General features: G+C 46.0%; 1 protein-coding gene across 14 annotated transcripts in view; it reads right to left on the reverse strand.

The window, feature by feature from the left end:
• VPS13D (vacuolar protein sorting 13 homolog D) overlaps positions 1-19,041 on the reverse strand; it is a 129,305-nt gene that overhangs the window by 108,342 nt on the left and 1,922 nt on the right. For 6 of the 14 annotated variants that reach the window (XM_077931279.1, XM_077931276.1, XM_077931274.1 and 3 more), the window contains exons 2-14: positions 15,490-15,660; positions 13,979-14,053; positions 13,376-13,566; positions 12,348-12,428; positions 10,491-10,607; positions 9,605-9,709; positions 9,348-9,518; positions 7,941-8,041; positions 6,645-6,813; positions 4,002-4,094; positions 3,181-3,388; positions 2,087-2,266; positions 1,220-1,350 (exon numbers count right to left, since the gene is read on the reverse strand). In XM_077931279.1, the coding sequence (XP_077787405.1) occupies positions 1,220-1,350; positions 2,087-2,266; positions 3,181-3,388; positions 4,002-4,094; positions 6,645-6,813; positions 7,941-8,041; positions 9,348-9,518; positions 9,605-9,709; positions 10,491-10,607; positions 12,348-12,428; positions 13,376-13,566; positions 13,979-14,053; positions 15,490-15,586 (1,719 nt within the window). In that variant the 5' untranslated portion in view covers positions 15,587-15,660. Of the gene's footprint in view, positions 1-1,219; positions 1,351-2,086; positions 2,267-3,180; positions 3,392-4,001; positions 4,095-6,644; positions 6,814-7,940; positions 8,042-9,347; positions 9,519-9,604; positions 9,710-10,490; positions 10,608-12,347; positions 12,429-13,375; positions 13,567-13,978; positions 14,054-15,489; positions 15,661-16,831; positions 16,931-18,111; positions 18,149-19,041 lie in introns of all 14 variants that reach the window. The other 8 variants (XM_077931271.1, XM_077931277.1, XM_077931275.1 and 5 more) reach the window with 3 other exon arrangements.

Raw genomic sequence — 19,041 nt, forward strand, 5'->3', positions numbered from 1 at the left:
TATATCCCACCTTTTCCTCCAAGGAGCTCAAGGTGGAGTATGTAGCTCTCCCCCCTCCTCATTTAATCCCCACAACAACCCTGTGGGGTAGAATAGTCTGAGAAGCTGTGACTGGTCCAAGTTCACCTAGTGAGAGCTTTATGGCCGAGTGGAAATCTGAACCCTGGTCTCCCAGGTGCAAGTGCAATGCTCGCAAGGCTACACCAAACTGGATCTCGCCACACTGTCCCTTGCGTGTTATGTCCTGCTCATCCAGCATCTATTCAAAACAAAACATCTTACATTCTGTTGTAATTTCTATCATTTCTTGGGCTTATTGGTGCAACTAATGGCCTTGTGGAATTTTAATAAAGGCAGCTGCAATCCTAAACACATACCCACTTGGAAGCAAGTCCCGTTGAAACCAATGGAGCTTAAAGGTAAAGGTAAAGGTACCCCTGCCCGTACGGGCCAGTCTTGACAGACTCTAGGGTTGTGCGCCCATCTCACTCAAGAGGCCGGGGGCCAGCGCTGTCCGCAGACACTTCCGGGTCACGTGGCCAGCGTGACATCGCTGCTCTGGCGAGCCAGAGCCGCACACGGAAACGCCGTTTACCTTCCCGCTAGTAAGCGGTCCCTATTTATCTACTTGCACCCGGGGGTGCTTTCGAACTGCTAGGTTGGCAGGCGCTGGGACCGAACAACGGGAGCGCACCCCGTCGCGGGGATTCGAACCGCCGACCTTTCGATCGGCAAGCCCTAGGCGCTGAGGCTTTTACCCACAGCGCCACCCACGTCCCAATGGAGCTTACATTCAAGTAAATCCTTTTCAGAGTGTGTGATCAAATTCACAAATAGAAGTCAGAATGAAAATACTTTTTTTAAAAAACTGCATGTCCCTTTCTTTGCAATCTCTCAAGCTTAAGGCAAATCATAAGGTATGGGTCACTAACCTGTGGACCTCCAGATACTGTTGGACTATCAACTCTTATCATCCCTGATTTTGGGGCCATGCTGACAGAGGCTCATGGGAGTTGCAGTTCAGAAGAACTAGGGGGCAGCAGGCAGGCAAAAGCTGCTCTACCAGATGTGCCTGCAGCGCAACAGCTGGATAATCCCCCCCAACTCATTTTAGCAGAAAACTGGTTGTCCCCCCAATCCCTTTCATGAACACAATGTAACATATATGTTAAATTCCAAGTTCTGCAACAAATCGTGTTATCGGCACAATTCAACGTACGGGGTTAGGGAAGACAAGGACAGGGAATATGGTCCCTTCCGTCGCTAAATCTCGTAGGAAGAGGCCACCAAGCTGAACCTTGAAAAGGGAAGAATTCCTCCGAGGAAGAGATTCTGCTAAGATGGTTACTCCTAGAAAAAGAAGCACACAAAAGCCGGTGTCATCTTGACTAAAAATAATAGTCACGGCATTGGTCTGCTGAAAAACAGAAACAGGGAAGATAAATGCCCCTAGACAGCAAGGGTTAACGCATCTTGTTTGTTACATCCGCTGCTGCAATCATGTCTGTTCCATATGATTTTTCCCAGCAGTGCAAGTGAAACTGTTTGTGGAGGCACATTGGCCTACATAAGGAACTGGGCCTTTTCCATTGCAGCCCCAAAGAGAATGCAACTAGGACAATTTGTTTGGTTGCAAGAACCGTATTAAAGAATTGGCAGTGTCTGGGTTGTCACCGATAAATGTTAGGTTGGCTCCGTTGTGGGCCCCGTCCGAGCACAGAAAATCAGCCACATATAATTGAGAGAACTGTATTGGGGGGCAGGTCTAAAGCTACCAAAGGATTGTCAGGGATACTGATGTACAGCTGGCGCAGGGAGCCCACCTCGTCCTTGTATCCCACTGCCATTTACTTATTGCCTGGTAAGGTGCCTATTTTGAGCAGCTCGCTGTTACTGCAATTCTCACCAATACCACTACTTCCTGATGGCATGTGCTGTTCAAGAGCAGAAGAGGCTGCTTGGAAGATTTTCCTGCATTAGAAGTGTTTAACACTGCACTAGTGGATCCCCTGCACCCCTGGGGATTCCAGTTCATAATTTTAACAGAAAGAGGCTTCCCGCACATGCACACACACACAACCAATACCTGAAAATTCAAGCTGCATGAAAGCTCTTTCATGGGCCTGCGGGCCCTTCTTCCCAGCATGCAGCAAAGTGACAGAGCCGCCTTGCAGCTGGAGATTTAACTTTGCCAAGACGTGATCCCTCTTTGTGAAGGTGTTTATGTTGGAAACGTCTGCAGCTGGATCAAAAAAATCATCGGCACCTAATAATACAAGGAGAGGAGACAGCAGAGACTTTAGAAAATGCAAAGCACTTGCAAGCAAATCCACCCAACCTTAATTACAGAGTAAGAGCTTCTGGCCATTAATTGTGCTGTTGGTTTTTTGAGGGTTTTTTTTAAAAAAATATGAATACTACTGCACAAACTTAAAGGAGCACAAAATAATTATTTTTAACAATGAACAGAAATCCAGACTTGGCCCAGACTCCTATCTCAGAATTTAATAAGGCTGGATGGAAGAGAGCCTGCAGAATCAGCAGGAAAGTCCCCAGATCCTTCTGGATGCCAAGGCAACTCATATTTTGCCAGAGGCAGATCATTTTAACAGATGTGGAACAGGTTTTAAACTGGCAAGAGCCTAGTCTTGGTCGGGTAAAGTAAAAATAGTACATGCCCAACAACGAGACCACCAAACCAGAGGTCAGCATGGAACTAATAATACAGGGTTTGAGTGCCAATTAGACTCTTTATCAAAACCTGGTCTTCAGAACAGCCATCCACATTTTCTATTGCCAGTCCCGGGAATGGAACAACACAGCTCCCAACTACATCTAGTCAAAACAGGCTCTTACTGGTTTTCCAGCGTAATCAGCATGGATACGTATTGTCCATGTAGTACACAGCAACTACGCAATTTTAACACACATTTCTTAAATAAAGTTCTGGGTCTTGTTTGTTGTGTGTGTGGGGGGGTCCTTATTGTGTACAGTGTGGCAGCACCTTCACCAAGAGCAAGGATGGAAAACCTGCAGCCACACAGGTCCTGTTGGGACTCCTGACTCCCATCACCATAGCCAACGAACAAGGGATGATGGGAAATGTAGTCCAACAACAACTGGAGGGCCACAAGAGTTTCCCACGACTGATCTAGAGCTTCAGGGTAAATTTTCCCGTACCAGCCACATCATCCGGCCTCCACTGTTCAGATGTTTCTGAAAGCAGTCCTTCGAAAGATTCCGTTTCCAGGGCTTCCTGAGAATCGCTGTACCAGCCTCCCCACCCAGGAAACCAGGACTGAAGATAGCGAAGCATTCCACTGCTGCTAGTATCCGATTCGATTGCAATCGTTTCTTCTGAGGAATCGGACAACGGCTCCTTGATGCTCTGCTTGAAATGAGGAAAGGTGTGATTATTTTTTTAAAAAAAGAGGAATTTTAAAAGGTGCTGCTAATCAGAACTATTTTCTCTTACTGTTATTACATGCCTGGAGTGAATGCATGATTGACCTGCTTTATCCCTGCTCTGTCTAAACGTGTGTGGTGGAATGCTGCTACCACCACACCCTCTAACCCACAGCATGATCCAGTGGCGACAGAAACGGGATCCAAACTGGTATTACCGAAAAACAAAAAAGGAGATCAGAATAGCTAGGGAGAGCCCCAAGATTTGTGCAAGAACCAAAAAAAGATATACAAAGAAGGGGAATCTAAGGGGACAAAGAAGTAAACCAAACACAGCCCAATGTGTACTGGAGAAACCTCATTAGCCACAGGGTGTTTGTTTTGGGATTTCCCCCCCTTTGTATCTCACTCTGAATACTGGATAAATCAGATTCAAACAATGCATGAAATCAAATCAATAATTCTGATGTTATTTCACGTGCTTAAAGTCACCGCTCTCGGACATTTCCAGGTTGGGTTGGTTTTCTGTTTGCATCATTAGCAGCTCCAAACCCCCTAAGGTGCTTCTAAATATTGCATCTCATATAATCTCTAACCTCAGCAAGTTCGCAGAATCTATTGTACACTATCTCACGCAAGATTTTCAGCTCCTCAAATGTCTGTTCATCCTCAATGCGCTCTATCTCCTCCTGCAGGCAGAAAAGGAAATATTGACAAATAATCCAGAAAGCTGAAAGACTCAACTCTTCATTCAGATAGCCATTTCTCTTCTTGAAGGAGCCACTTAATCTGAAGTTATGAGAATTAAGCTTTGAAATAACAACACCAACTTAAGTAAATGGTCCAGTCTGGATGCAATGCATTTCGGTTTATTAAGGAGAAAGATGCATGAGCCTTGTATGCATGCACACCACCCCTCAAATCCACAGTGTACCAGATTTCCGCTATAGTTACCTATTACATTCTAACTGGGAAACTATAGTTACTATGATTGGAACCCATTGTTTGAAACTGGTTTCAAATCCTGGTTCCAAATGGCACTCAGAGGCCTACTGCCTCCAACACTGGAGGGAGGTGATAAGGAACCCCTTGGAGTCTCTGTAAATGCTACTTCTGCAGTGAAAATGTTCAACTTCTGCAAACGCTTGCTGCTGTGCTACTTATACAGTGGTGCCTCGCAAGACGAAATTAATTCGTTCCGCAAGTTTTTTCTTCTTGCGAGTTTTTCGTCTTGCGATGCACGGTTTCCCATAGGAATGCATTGAAAATCAATTAATGCGTTCCAAGGGAAACCGCCTTCAGACCAGGTCCGGGGACAGTCTCTCCCCCGACCTCTTCTGAAGGCTGGGGGGGGGGGAACAAGGGCTTCTGAAGGCTGGGGGGGGCTGGGGGGGAACAAGGGCTTCGCTGATCCCGGGACTGCAGGCAGATCTGCACCGCCATCCAGAGCGGGGCGGGACTTAGCGCCCCGCTCGGGATGGCGGCACAGATCTGCCTGCAGTCCCGGGACGGCAGACAGCTCTGCGCTGGCATCCAGAGCGGGGCGGGACTTAGCGCCCCGCTCGGGATGGCGGCACAGATCTGCCTGCAGTCCCGGGACGGCAGACAGCTCTGCGCTGGCATCCAGAGCGGGGCGGGACTTAGCGCCCCGCTTGGGATGGCGGCGCAGATGTGCCTGCAGTCCCGGGACTGCAGGCAGCTTTGCGCGGCCATCTGGAGCGGGGCGGGCTTCGCCCCCGGCTCCCGATGGCCGCGCAGAGCTGCGCTGATCCCGGGACGGCAGACAGCTCTGCGCCGCCATCCCGAGCGGGGCGGGACTTAGCACCCTGCTCGGGATGGTGGCGCAGATCTGCCTGCAGTCCGGCGACTGCAGGCAGCTTTGTGCGGCCATCTGGAGCGGGGCGGGCTTCGCCCCCGGCTCCCGATGGCCGCGCAGAGCTGCGCTGATCCCGGGACGGCAGACAGCTCTGCGCCGCCATCCCGAGCGGGGCGGGACTTAGCACCCCGCTCGGGATGGTGGCGCAGATCTGCCTGCAGTCCGGCGACTGCAGGCAGCTTTGCGCGGCCATCAGGAGCGGGGCGGGCTTCGCCCCCGGCTCCCGATGGCCGCGCAGAGCTGCGCTGATCCCGGGACGGCAGACAGCTCTGCGCCGCCATCCCGAGCGGGGCGGGACTTAGCGCCCCGCTCGGGATGGTGGCGCAGATCTGCCTGCAGTCCGGCGACTGCAGGCAGCTTTGCGCGGCCATCTGGAGCGGGGCGGGCTTCGCCCCCGGCTCCCGATGGCCGCGCAGAGCTGCGCTGATGCCGGGACGGCAGACAGCTCTGCGCCGCCATCCCGAGCGGGGCGGGACTTAGCACCCCGCTCGGGATGGTGGCGCAGATCTGCCTGCAGTCCGGCGACTGCAGGCAGCTTTGCGCCCCGCTCGGGATGGTGGCGCAGATCTGCCTGCAGTCCCGCGACTGCAGGCAGCTTTGCGCGGCCATCTGGAGCGGGGCGGGACTTCTCTGCTGTCCCGGGGAGATTTTAAAATGCTGGGGGTCGGCAGCGAACGCTTCGCTCCCGCCCGCCAGCATTTTAAGATCGCCCGGGGCAGCGGAGAAGTCTCCGCTGTCCCGGGAAGGCAGGCGGGGGGGGAGCAAAGACTTTTGCCCCCGCCGGCCTTCAGAAGAGGTCCAGGACCTCTTCTGAAGGCCGGCTGTGGGCGAAAGTCTTTGCTCCCGACCGCCAGCAATTTAAAACAGGTCCCCGGAGATTTCCCTATGGGCTTTCGTCTTGCGAAGCAAGCCCATAGGGAAATTCGTCTTGCGAAGCGCCTCCGAAACAGAAAACCCTTTCGTCTTGCGGGTTTTCCGTCTTGCGAGGCATTCGTCTTGCGGGGTACCACTGTAAACAACTACCTATTTTACCTAAACATTGCAGCATCTTACAAATATGTATCCCAGGCATAGGAAAACTCCGGCCCTCCAGATGTTTGGGACTACAATTCCCATGATCCCTAGCTAGCAGGACCAGTGGCCAGGGATGATGGGAATTGTAGTCCCAAATATCTGGAGGGCCGGAGTTTGCCTATGCCTGAATCCGAACAAAGGTAAGCTCTAAAATGTTTCCAACAGGCAAAAACATATATATATATTTAAGCCACAAAAGCTCTACAACAGATTACGATTATACATGCCAGTTGCAGTTATAATCTCAAGATGATGGCTAAGATACCATAGCCCAGCTGTTTCCCAATACCTGCTCCTCATCAGACAGCTCCACTTCTTTTAATTTCTTGTAATACAGATCTGTGTACAATACAGCATCTTGGGCCCGATGCAACACGAAATCCCAGGAACAGCGTTCCCTCTGCTCTCTGATCTCCGCAATGTGTGCATTCAGAGCAAAAAGCCACCACTCCCGGCAGCTGAAACATTGCAAATGAATGTAATTCTGGTTATTATTATTATCATCACTCTTTCATTCACTGCCTTCTAACCCACTGCCTCAAGGCATTTTACATGCAATGTAATTAAAAGTCAAAAAGGAAAAGCAACACACACATTTTAAATGAGACTAAAATTCTAACAAGTGGACACTCATGGTTAGCAGTTATCCCTCAGGCTGCAGAAAGATGCAAGAAAAGGATGAGATACAAATGGTACTACAAGGCTCTTGCTTGAAGCAGGCTGCAAGTCTAAATGGGAACACCTTAGCCAAGGAAACACTCTAGCTGGTATTTCATTTCGAGCTCCCCACTTGTTCAATTCTAACTTCATTAACCACTGCAGGAGAGACCCTACAGCCTGCAAGATAAATTTTTAAAACCAATAGTGGACTGCCAAAGGGATCGACTGGTTATACTAAAAAGTCAAAACAACAAGGGGTAGACTATCTCCCATCAACAAGACAAAACTTAAAAACTAAGTTGGGTAAGATAATATAGAATGCTTCTGAATATTACAGGAAGGTGAAGTACAGCTTTAGACCAATATAAATATATATATAAATGTGAGCAAACAATATAAAAGTTGAAAATAAATGATACAATAAGGAATTTACTTCTCTATAGTCAAAATCGGGTTGAAATCCAACAGAATGACAACAAAAATAGTCAAACAGATACATTTCAACCCAATCGGCCTTCTTCAGTGATCAGAAGAATATTATTATAGGCAACCTGTTTACAAAGTATTGGCTGCTCTGTCTAAATGGTGTGCTGAGCTCAGCAGTCATACAAACTCATGATGCACAAGTGGTGCTACTGAAAGCACACCACACGAACAAACAAAAGCCCTTCTTCATCTTAGCACTGTTATCTCCATTTGTCACTTTGCCAAGCTATGACGCTCCTCCAAACTGTAGTTTCTGTGTATGAGAATAATCTTCAGTCCTATTTAAAATTAAGCATAAAAGCAGATGGCAACTCAAGTGAGCATTCTTATCATCAACAACAACAAAAAGTATACCAGAAGGTTTAGGGAACAGTATTTAATTAGGAAAGGGAGACTTGTGTGTATGGTTATTTGATCCAAGAAAACACCGAGCTCATACTTTCCAGCTACGGGGACCTTTGGCTTCCATCTTCTGAATCTGAGTTGTCGCTCTTTTCGATCCAGCTCTTTCAAAAAGTCCATTATCTGTCGGTATTGTGTCTGTGTGAATAAAAGCACCATACAGTGGTTAGGCGATCAGTACGGATGCATTCTGTAACAGAACACAAATGCCAATATTAACAGCTGAACTCAAGAATGAACTTTGCAGCTTTGCCTAAAAAACTGTCCACATGTATAACGAAACGGCAACACGGGCTTTAAGTAACTGTCCAGGGTAGCTGGCAAGGCTAGAGAGACGCAAATGCAGTAACAGATTTATAGTTAGTGGCTTTGACAGTTTATTCCCAAATTCAGATTAAAGAAGCTAAAAAAAGTGATGCGAACACAGGAAGCAATTTCTGAAACCTCCATAGATATCGGCTGTGAGGACTCAAGCTTTGTGGTTTGAAGCAAGCCCTCCCGGCCTGTTAGCTTCACTGCTGACTACTTGCATTTTTTTGTGGCCTATAGGCATGTAAGGCTATGTACTATTGGTAGAAAAGGTGCAGCATGGAAGATCATCATCGTTTTCCCCCCCAGTGCTTCAAGTGTTCAAAGCACTCTCTATACATACCTTGTTGCAACCCTTATAACAGATGTGGAGAATCTTTTTCAACCTGAGAGTTGCATTCCCAAGGTAAAGAAACTTCCAAGGACATCTTTCTAGGAATGGGTGGTGCCAGCCTCATACACCACCACAGAGACCTTTACGTACATAAGAAGCTGTTTTCCATGGAAACAGAAGCTAATGTTCAATTCTTGATAACTCCACTCAACACTCCCCTTTCTTTTGACTCCCCCCCCTCCCCCGGTTTAAAAGAAAAGGCTCTCCAACATTCTTTACCTGCCATAACTGGGCAGAATAATACAAACCAAGGTCAGAGCTGAGGTTTCCTAAAAGCTGAGCAGTTAATGGTTAAAAGAAGACCCAGAGGGCTGGTTGAAATCTGGCCGCAGCAAGCCTACATATTTTGCAATTGGGAGTGGCAGTGGTGAAGTCTAAGAGACTGCGGCTCTCCTAAGCTGCCAAGCAAGTTGATGGCAAAGGAGGAATTCACACAAGGGCCTTTCTATACAATTCTATACAAGCCTGGAGTAAAGAAGGAAGTTAAGCAACGTGTGCATGCATGAAAATATTGTATGCAGGAGAAATGGTATGTGATTTGCTTGAGTGGTATATGTATGCTGATACTCTGTGTTAAAATGAAAGGCGTACGTTAGCATTCCTCTTCTGTGAGTTGTTTGATATGACATTCAGCCTTGATTTGTGTAGGTTTTGCCAACAAGCACTGCATGCCGTTACTGTCTGGCTTCGACAACTGGAAATGTTCGCCTTACAGGGCAACCTCCTTAAAGCAGCTTTTACCTGTGAAAGTTTCAGAGGTATCGTCTCCAGCTGAATGTCAAACTCAAGCCGTGGGGTATTCCGCGATTTGAGGGGCTCCTTGGAACAGTTTCTCTTTAGAAGGGCAGAGGTACACACAGGCTCCATGATGTAGTTATGGTCACGGCTTTCCATGCTTTCATCCATTGCTTCCTGGAAATCATAACCAAGTTAATTCCTCTGAATAGGCAAGCATTTCTCATGCTCGCAGGAAAAGGGAAAGAAGAAGAAGCTTTTACCTGCAACTCCCCAGGTGGCAAGTCTCCCATTAAAGAACTATCAATGTCCCAATAGATGCTGAAGTCAGCAATATCCAGCTGCTTTTTCTTCATTAGCTCCTCCACCTTAAAATGAGGACAACTAGATATGAGCCACAGAAAAACCACACAGTATCAAATAACCAGCACACCTTGTTCCATTTATTACTTTACTGATTTATCAAATTTACAAACATAATACCATCAAGATGGTGCACAAGACAAAGACAGAATATGTTCTAAAAACAACAAAATCGTTTCAACGAAATCTAAAAATGATAGATCTTTACAAATCCTGAAAACAATAAAAAAGTTTCTGCAAACATGCTGAAGATGTCTTCAAGGTGTCTTCATAATCTAAGCATTATGACCAATACAAACAGAAAATGCAACCCAGATCATGCTGCCAGAGACAACAACAAAAGATCAATTGCACTGAACTTTAATTGGTGGCCAGGACCTGCTACCAGGTCACAGCCTGACTTAACGCCAGTCACAGTAGCAGCAATACAGCCATAAATATTAGGGTGGGTTCTGAGTCTGAGAAGGTTGAAGACTACTAGTACAAGGTACTTGTACAACAAATAACATAAATCAAATCACTTGTTACAGGAGAGAGCTGAAAAGAAAAATGAGAAGACAACAGGTTCACTAGCTGATCTATCCTAACTGAAAATCACTATTTAAGCCATCTCTGCCTCAGACCTGAATCAAACCACTGTTTCTTGAACTCACACATCCTTTAGTTGAATTCAGACTTTTTCTGTAAAAAATTCCATCCATGGAAACCAGTGGCATTTTTAAAAGCACTTTACACAACACAGCACTTCAGTTGAGGCAATTCTTCATGGGCACAGCATTGACTCACCGGCTCATTTACGGCATTTTGCACAGATACATTTTTTATGCAGACTCCAAACGCGAACGGTTGAGAAGGATTTGTGACGCCATCCTCAAACCTCAGGTGGACATCTTGAATGTTTAACTGAAGGAGGATAAGAGGGAGAAGGGGAGGTTCCCTTCAGTTAGCAGGTGCAAACTTATTGCTAACAAAGGTTTTAAACACATGAAACAGATGGAATACCGTCTTAAATAGGGAAATGCTGGTCAATCACCAAAAAGTACTAAAGGTTCCAGTCTGGCATAATATACTGCATAACATTTGCTCATGCTACACAGTCGCATGCTCAGCGGCAACACCCTTTGCACTTCATCATTTGCTACAGTAAAATCTTCCTCGTTGCTCAAAAGAGCCTAACTCGCCTCCCTCCTACTCAAAATGAAGTAACACCCAAGCCATCTTTTTGTAGAGGAAATTACAGCTTGGCTTATTTGTTTATTTTGCTGGCCTTGGTAGCCAAAAAACAACAACAACAACAACCTGTGGCCACCAGAACTCTGTCGCTCCTCACAATGACTGGAAGCTTGTACCAGAGAACATATTGTATGTGCCAGAATGAGATTCGGGCCAATCTACTGCTCTCCTCGCCAGCTGTAGGGGAGTGTTCTTGCAAGGATGCTATAAGGTAAAGGTAAAGGTAAAGACACTTCTGGGTCACGTGGCCAGCGTGACAAAGCTGCATCTGGCGAGCCAGCGCAGCACACGGAACGCCGTTTACCTTCCCGCTGGTAAGCGGTCCCTATTTATCTACTTGCACCCGGGGGTGCTTTCGAACTGCTAGGTTGGCAGGCGCTGAGACCGAGCAGCGGGAGCGCACCCCGCCGCGGGGATTCGAACCGCCGACCTTTCGATCAGCAAGCCCTAGGCGCTGAGGCTTTTACCCACAGCGCCACCCGCGTCCCTTGTAAGGATGTTATACTTCCAATGTATTCCAAGCATCTTTTTAAGCAGAGTGCCAAAAAAATAAGCCTGAGCCCTCCTCTCTAGCTGGACCTGACCACAACAGCACTGCCTCCCTCCTGTGGTTTCCAGAAACTGGTATTCAGAAGCATGACTGTCTCCAACTCCAGAAGCAGAGCATAACCATCATGGCTAGCGGCCGCTGATAGTGTTATCCTCTGTAAACTTGCCTGGCCCGCTTTTAAAGCCATCCTGTGGGAGTGAGCTCCGCAATTTAACTACGCGCCGTGCGAAGAAGTACTTTATCTGTCCAGAATCTTCCAACATTCAGTTTCACTAGATGCCCGCAAGTTATTGAGAAATCTGCCCACTCTCTCCATGCCATGCATGCTATAAAATGCTATCATGCCACATCTTACTTGTCTTTTCTCTAAACTAAAAAGCCCCAAATTTTTCTGCTACATCTGCTTGATCATTTTGGTTCCTCTTTCCTGAACCCCTTCCAACTCTACAATATGCTTCTTGAGTCGAGGCAACCAGAAATGTACAGTGTTTTCCAAAAGTGGTTGCACTATAGATTCGTACAACGGAATTATGATAGCTGCAGCTTAATCTTCAGTTTCTTTGAAGGTGGGAGAGGGGAAATTGCAGGTCAAATGGTGAGGCACATCAAGGGCCACATCTGATCCAAGCCCCCCCCCCATTTTAAATGTCATGAAGGCATGTTCCCTATAATCCATCTATCAGTCAATTATGATCCCCACAGGCACTCATCATCCGTTCACAAGATTTCCTCTCCCATATGCTGTGCTTGCTACAGCAACCTGAGAATGTGTTTAGGGGGAAGGAAACTTTTTCTCTGCTTGCACACAGTTATGCTGATGGCAGGGTGCAGGGAGGAGACTGTCCACCGATCCAACTTACTTCTATGTTTTCTACGATCCGTGCGACGACAGATGCGGTGACGGAATACCAGTATGATTCTGCTATCTGTTCCCGCTCTTTCTGAAAGAGAGAAAGAGGAGGGGTTCAATTTTGCGCAAGTATGAAAAGAACACCTACAAGTGGCTTTGCGGACTAAGCTCGAGGGGAGGAGAGGAGACATTCCTGAACACTTGTAGGCTCTTGATCAAAATCAGCCACCTATTTCTCATGTTTGAAAATTTCGCTGTCTATAACAGAGATGGAGAATTTTGTGATCCTCCAGATGTTTCTGGACTAACAAAGTCTGTGACCTCTAACCATTGGCTATGCTGGCTAACACTGTTGAGAAGTTGTAGCGCAACAACATGAAGAAGCCCCAGACTCCCCAATCCTGATGTGTAATAAAAGTTCCTCTGCTTACCTACAGCCCCCTAAACAACCAAGATGTTTGAAAAATCTCCTCTCATATGGACCTGCCCATTGGTTGAGATACTCTTCCAAGGGCCTACTGCATGTCCCGTTACCAAAAGAGATTTTGTTGGTGTGAATGTGAAACAGGGCCTTTGCTGTGGCAGCACCCCGATTAGCAAATTCTCTCCCTAGGGAGGCAAGACTCGCTTCAGCCTTTTTAGTGGGCAGAAAACACTTGATTATCTTTCCCCAGTACTCTCTCTGAATTTGGGAAATATAGATGAATGTTACTATTAGGCTATAGCTCTAAGATCACAGAATATACAATAGCCAAGTTCCTCACTGTAGCCAAAAAAATCAGGTCACAGTTAATGGAAAGAGAAATCATGAGTAAAATTATGTGGGGGTTTTTATTTAAAAAACCCTATTTTTTATTGTTTATAGAAAAAGGAACCATTTGTGTGTATGCACATTGCCTTTCAAGGCCATGCCATTTTAATTTGAGAGAAACAAGAATTCGGTTTTCTGGATCCAGCCAGAAGGAATTTGATTTGTGGTTTTAAAGTAATTTCCCCAAATGCAGAGATAGTTTCATTCAAAGCCCCTAAGCAACTCACTTTCCATTTTTCTTCCAGTGCTAATAAAATAGCTGCCTTGCTTTCTTTTTCAAACAGCCTCTCTTTTTCTTCATCAAAATCTTCTTGCTTTTCCAGTGAGCCAATGAGGTGTAATTTTGATACCGATATCACCCATGGATCAGCATGAGGGCGATAAAATGGTATCTGTAATGTTATCTTGCCAATGAAGCCTGTAATTGCCAAGGAGAACAATGTCAGTACGTATAGAAACATCTTCCCTCTCTGTGACTGGTCGCTGACGCAGAAGCTTCCAAATGCAAAAGCTTCCCATTCACTCCAAAGGAAGGGGATGCTGTTCATACAAAAAAACAACACACCCTGTGGGGTGCCAGCAGAGCTCACGATAAGATGCACTGCCTATAAATTCCATACATACAAGTAAGGAATATAAATGTCACTTTCGTGACAAGCATTATTGCAAAATATGATGATCATGCTGTTTAAGTCACTGGAAGCCGCTGAGATTCACAGCCAATTTAATGTTTTAAAACCACCAGGTCACTATAATAAGAACCTTCTTACAAAGGTGTTCCAGTGAATATAACACTTCAACAGCTGCAGAAGCACACTTCTAAAACATACCAGCTTTGACCTCAAAAGGTAGCAAATCCTTCAAGGCCTCTTTCTTTAGTGGTAAATTTTCCAATTCTACAGCACCTGCAAGAACAAATCAACAAAGCAGATTCTGAAGGGAAAAGGCTCCTGTTTTATCATGGTATAGGGAAGGGAGGTCATGAGAAATATATTAAAAGATAGCACAACAACTCATCGTCCAAAAACAAACAAACCCAGGTCTGAAATACCAAAACCAATTAAGCACCACTAAAGGTAAAAGTTACAGGTTGTATCCAATACTAGTAGTACTCAGAGCAGACCCACTGAAATCAATGGGCCTATGTCAGTGGTTTTCAGCCAGTGTGCCGTGGCACACTGGGGTGCCTTGAATGATGGTCAGGGGTGCCAAAGGCAACACTGGCCTCTGTCCCTCTTTCCTTCCCTCTCCTTCCCTCCCTTCCCAAAGGCTTGCACAGCTGTTTGTTGCAGAAGTCCTGGATACAGGCTCCCCAGGTGAATGGTGTCTCTAGGGCTGGTGAGGGGGTGCTGGGTGCCAGGAGAGGTAGCCTTGGACTAAGCAAGCAAGTGGGTGAGGGAGCCCAGCCGGCCAGTCCACCAGCCCTTGCTATTTGGAATGGACAAACAAGTCTGAGGCCCCTATGGGGCAGTGTGAGGAGGCACCTTTCTTTGGGGCAGGGGGTTGGGCAGCTCAGAGACTAGGGGCGGTGGCAGCGGCTGCCCAGAGGACTCCCAAGGAGAGTGGAGAGGAGGCTGAGGAAACACTCCACAAGGGAAGGTGCTCAAAAAAGGGTGAGAGGCAAGGGGTGACATAACTGTGCTCCTGAGCCCCACAGGGGTGCCACAGAAATAATGAAGTTGGTCCCTTGTGGAGCCGTGGACTCAAAAAGGTTGACCTATGTTAATCATGTCCATTAACTTCAATGGGTCTACTCCAAGTAAGACCAGCAATGAATGCAACCCCCCATCATTTGTATTCTGCCCCCCTTCTAAAATCTCAGAGTGGTTATTTGGCCACATCACAACAGTGAGAAATAGACTGGGAGATGCCAGCTTGCCCAAAGCTTCAGAGGCAAATGTGATTCCATTAAGCTATAGGACAGGAAGAGAAAGAACTGCAGGGTCTCTCCACTGGCTCTCATGGAAGACCACTGACTTCTCAAATTGTTCTATTCTGGCTGCTCATTACAAGAACTCTGGTACAAGAAATAGTGCCCACGTTTGTCTTTTTTCCTCCTGCCTTTTGTGTTGTGCTTTTAAAATCATAAGCCTGAGCACAGGGACAGTCTTATCACTGATACCTGTAAACTGTTCTAAGGACCTTTACTGGCTGAAGAGTAAAGTAAATTTGAAGAATAAAAATGCTTTAAATAAAGGTATGTGTTTGAATGTAAGGTGTGTATTTGAATCCTCCTGTATTTCTATACTGGTTCCATGGTAGAACATGAAAACAGACTCTAACTAATGTATGGCATGCTTTAAACGAAATTAGTTCTGTTTGTAACATTCATGCACCTTACCTTTCAGAAGAGCTACTGACAGTTGATCTGTGTTCAGGTTGCTGACATACTTGCCGAGGTAGTTGTTGAGAACCCAGGCTACCAATCCCTCCAACATGACTACTTCTTGGGAGAGGGTAGCAAGGACTGCTATTTCATTCCTGGTTGCTCTCTTCCATAGTTAAGAGGGATCTGCATGAAACGCAGAAGGGGAAAATTAACCTCAAAGGTGCATACATGAAAGCTTCTAAATGCAGCCACTGTCACCACAGCAACAATGAATACTGTCCAGCAGTATCCAGCAAGAAGGAACCATCTCTAGCCCAGGGACAGAGCATTCACCCTGCATGGAGAAAGGTCTGGGTCCTAAAAAGCCACAGCCTCCCTTATGGACCTGCCCATGGGTTGAGATCCAGGTTCAATCCCCAGTATTTCCAGGTAGACCTGGGAAGGTCCCCTGCCTGAAAGCCTGGAGAGCAACTGTTAGCCACAGTAGACAATACTAGCTAGATGGACCAATGGCCTAACTCCTTCTAAGGCAACTTCCTCTGTTCCTAAGAAGCTGTAGAATTTTACTCCTTAAAAACACCTTGCCAGCATTCCCCTGATATGAGTTGTTTCTCCTTTTAAGCTAGTACAGCTTCCTCAAGCTCAGCCCTCCAGATGTTTTTGCCCTACAACTCCCATGATCCCTACCTAGCAGGACCAGTGGTCAGGGATAATGGGAGTAGTAGTCTCAAAACATCTGAAGGGCCAAGTTTGAGGAAGCCGGAGCTAGTAAGTTGCAGCATCAGTCACTGCCTCTGAGTCAATAATGCTGCCATCTCCCCCATCCCCAGTCCCAACACAGGCTGACTAGGTGGGAGCAAACCACACCATTTTAAAATTCCTTTCCTGATGCTCTTCCTGCCTCTGCACCTGCACCTTCCTGCCTCTGCGCCCACCCACTTCCCCAGCCACTACTTGTTTCCCCAGTTTTGTGAAACCCGTATCTGCAAATGTAGGGCTGCCTTCGTTGAGGGCTTTTCCTCACTCCTCATGTCCAACCCCAGCTTACTCCAGACACTCTTATCTTGGCCTAGCAGATTTTAAAAACAGAATGAGATTGACTCCTGAAAGGAAGGACGGAACGTGTGGAGTAGATTTCTGTCCAGCTGGTATGTGCTCAGGCACAAATTAAGCCGTACATGCAAAAGAACAGAGAGCCCACTTAAGGCAAGGGAGCTGAAAGGGTTTCTGGACTGGAGTTCTGGGGGGGGGGGGGGACGGAATAGTTTTTTGTTTGAAAGACAGTGTTGGTTTTCAGCTGTGCACAGCTGGGATGAGGCAAATGTTGCTGGACTACAATTCCCATGATACTTACCCACTGGTTGCATTGGCTGCACCCAACAGGATTTAGACTCCAACATCTGGAGAGTCACAAGTTCTCCCTCCCTAGTGTACTGGGGACATGGTTTAATTTCTTAGAAGAGAAGAAACAAGAGTTGGGGGATGGGGAGAAAACCTTGCAATCTGTTTTATAAGCCCTTCTTTATTCTGGGTGGTTGGTGGGTATATGAGAGAGAGAATTAATGAATGAAGTTGAACTCATTTGGTGTGGAAATGCAGCACTCCCACTGAGCCCCATGTATTATCACAGGCATCTAAGCCCAGTCACATGTTTTGACCCATGCAGCAGAGCACATGTTGTGATCCTACATCTGAACAGAAAGTGAGTCACTGCCAGCCATATGAACTTTCCAAAAACCTTCCTGATGCCCTAAATTGATTATTATCTGGCTAACATGTTCAGCTTAGTTAGTAAAGCTGCAAAGGTCAATGCTATGTGCAGTACTCTTACACAAAGTTATTCCAGTAGCCCAAAGTAGGGTTTAAGGCTACAGGAGGGGTCACTGCAGGCTCTGGTATATACCAATGATGTCACTGCCATGTGATAAGGCCTAGGATCAATATCCAGACTCAAAGCAGAGTCAGATTAACTCTGCAGAGAGCCAAGGAGCAGCCGTGGGGCAGGGGGAAATCAATCAGTTATTTCATCACCTCAAAAATCTAAGCCCCAGTTGCCCGCTTGGGATGCAGCCCAGACTTTTGCACAGATTCTATTATCTTCTAATTACTGCTATTAACTAGGGGGCACATTTGGGAATGCTTTGTGTTTTTGCAATTGTAACCTTGATTTTGTAATTCTTTACACAGGCAGGGATCAGTCTTCTTCTTAATTACACCACTATAGTATATCGATGTCACAATGCTACTACTTAGTGACTCAGGTCCAAGGATCTACTTTATGAATATCCAAGATCGTGGAGGTTCTAGTGGAACTTTCGACTCTCCCCACATTCTTCAGACTATTTATGAACTTGCCTCCCTTTCAAAATAAGTGTGTTACAAACAGCATTGCACTACACACAAGTCCAAACCTGTCTTGAGCCAACAAAACTAGTTATGGGGTGTTCTGGATCCAGGTCAACATTTATATATTGCATTTTAAGATTTCAAAATGCTTAACACAAATTATCATCACAGTGGATCTTTTTGGAAGCTCTATCACCACCACCATGTTGCAAAAAGATAATAATTATGCAAGAGGAAATAAAGGGGAGAACACTGTTCACCCAAAGCCAGGCCTTTTCTTCCACTAACCTGTTTTCTCTCAGTCACAGCAATCTCACCTCCAAATCTGAAATACAAGATGCATTCCAGAAAGGTAGCTGTGTTAGTTATGTTGCAGTAAAACCACCAAGCGTAGTGCACCTTGCAGCTGAGAAATAAGTTCAGGCATCAGCTTTCATGGGGCAAAGCCCACTTTGTCAAATGCAAGGAGTGATTGTATTAACTAGTTGATGGAGGAATTAATGAGTTGTGTACAGATACAATTTCAGCCTAAGAAGGGACAGAAGAAAGGAGAAGGTGTGTCCCATTTATGCACAAATGCAATGGAAGGGAAAATAATCCAGAGTGAGAAGAACTATCCAGTCCCAACTGGCAATGAACAAACAAAGCAAGAGAAATCGTATGCATCAGCATCCTCAAAGGACCAAATTTTAGAACAGTTAATCTGTTGTTGAAAGAGCTGCCAACCCTTTTACGCCAGAATCTAATTCATCAAAAGCAACAATAAATAATAAAGCCACGTCTAATAAGTTTTGCAATATGAAATATTTTAGGTGACAGCTAGTGTAGCATAGAAGCCAAGAGATTTGGCAACAAATCAACTAATTCCAGGTTCAAATCTTGTATCTGCCATGAATTCACTTTGTGGTCTGTGGAAAGCCATTCTTTGTTCCTGTCAAATCAGGCAATGGGGTTACTACCCAAAGAATTGTTGTAAGGGTAACACTAAGATAAAGGATCTAAAAAACTTCTGACCTAGAAAACACTACATAAATGCTATATAGAGCAATATGTGGGATAATAGTAGCATTATTATGGCCTGCAAAACAGCTTTGGTATACACTTGGAAGGAGGATAATGGATGTGATTAAAAAGCTCTATAAGATGAACCCTGCTTGATCTGACAAAAGGCCTATCTAGTTCAGCTTTCCACAGAAGTCAACCAGACATAAGAAGAGA

Source organism: Podarcis muralis, chromosome 7, assembly GCF_964188315.1.
Source record: "Podarcis muralis chromosome 7, rPodMur119.hap1.1, whole genome shotgun sequence".
In the NCBI taxonomy this organism is placed as follows: domain Eukaryota; kingdom Metazoa; phylum Chordata; class Lepidosauria; order Squamata; family Lacertidae; genus Podarcis; species Podarcis muralis.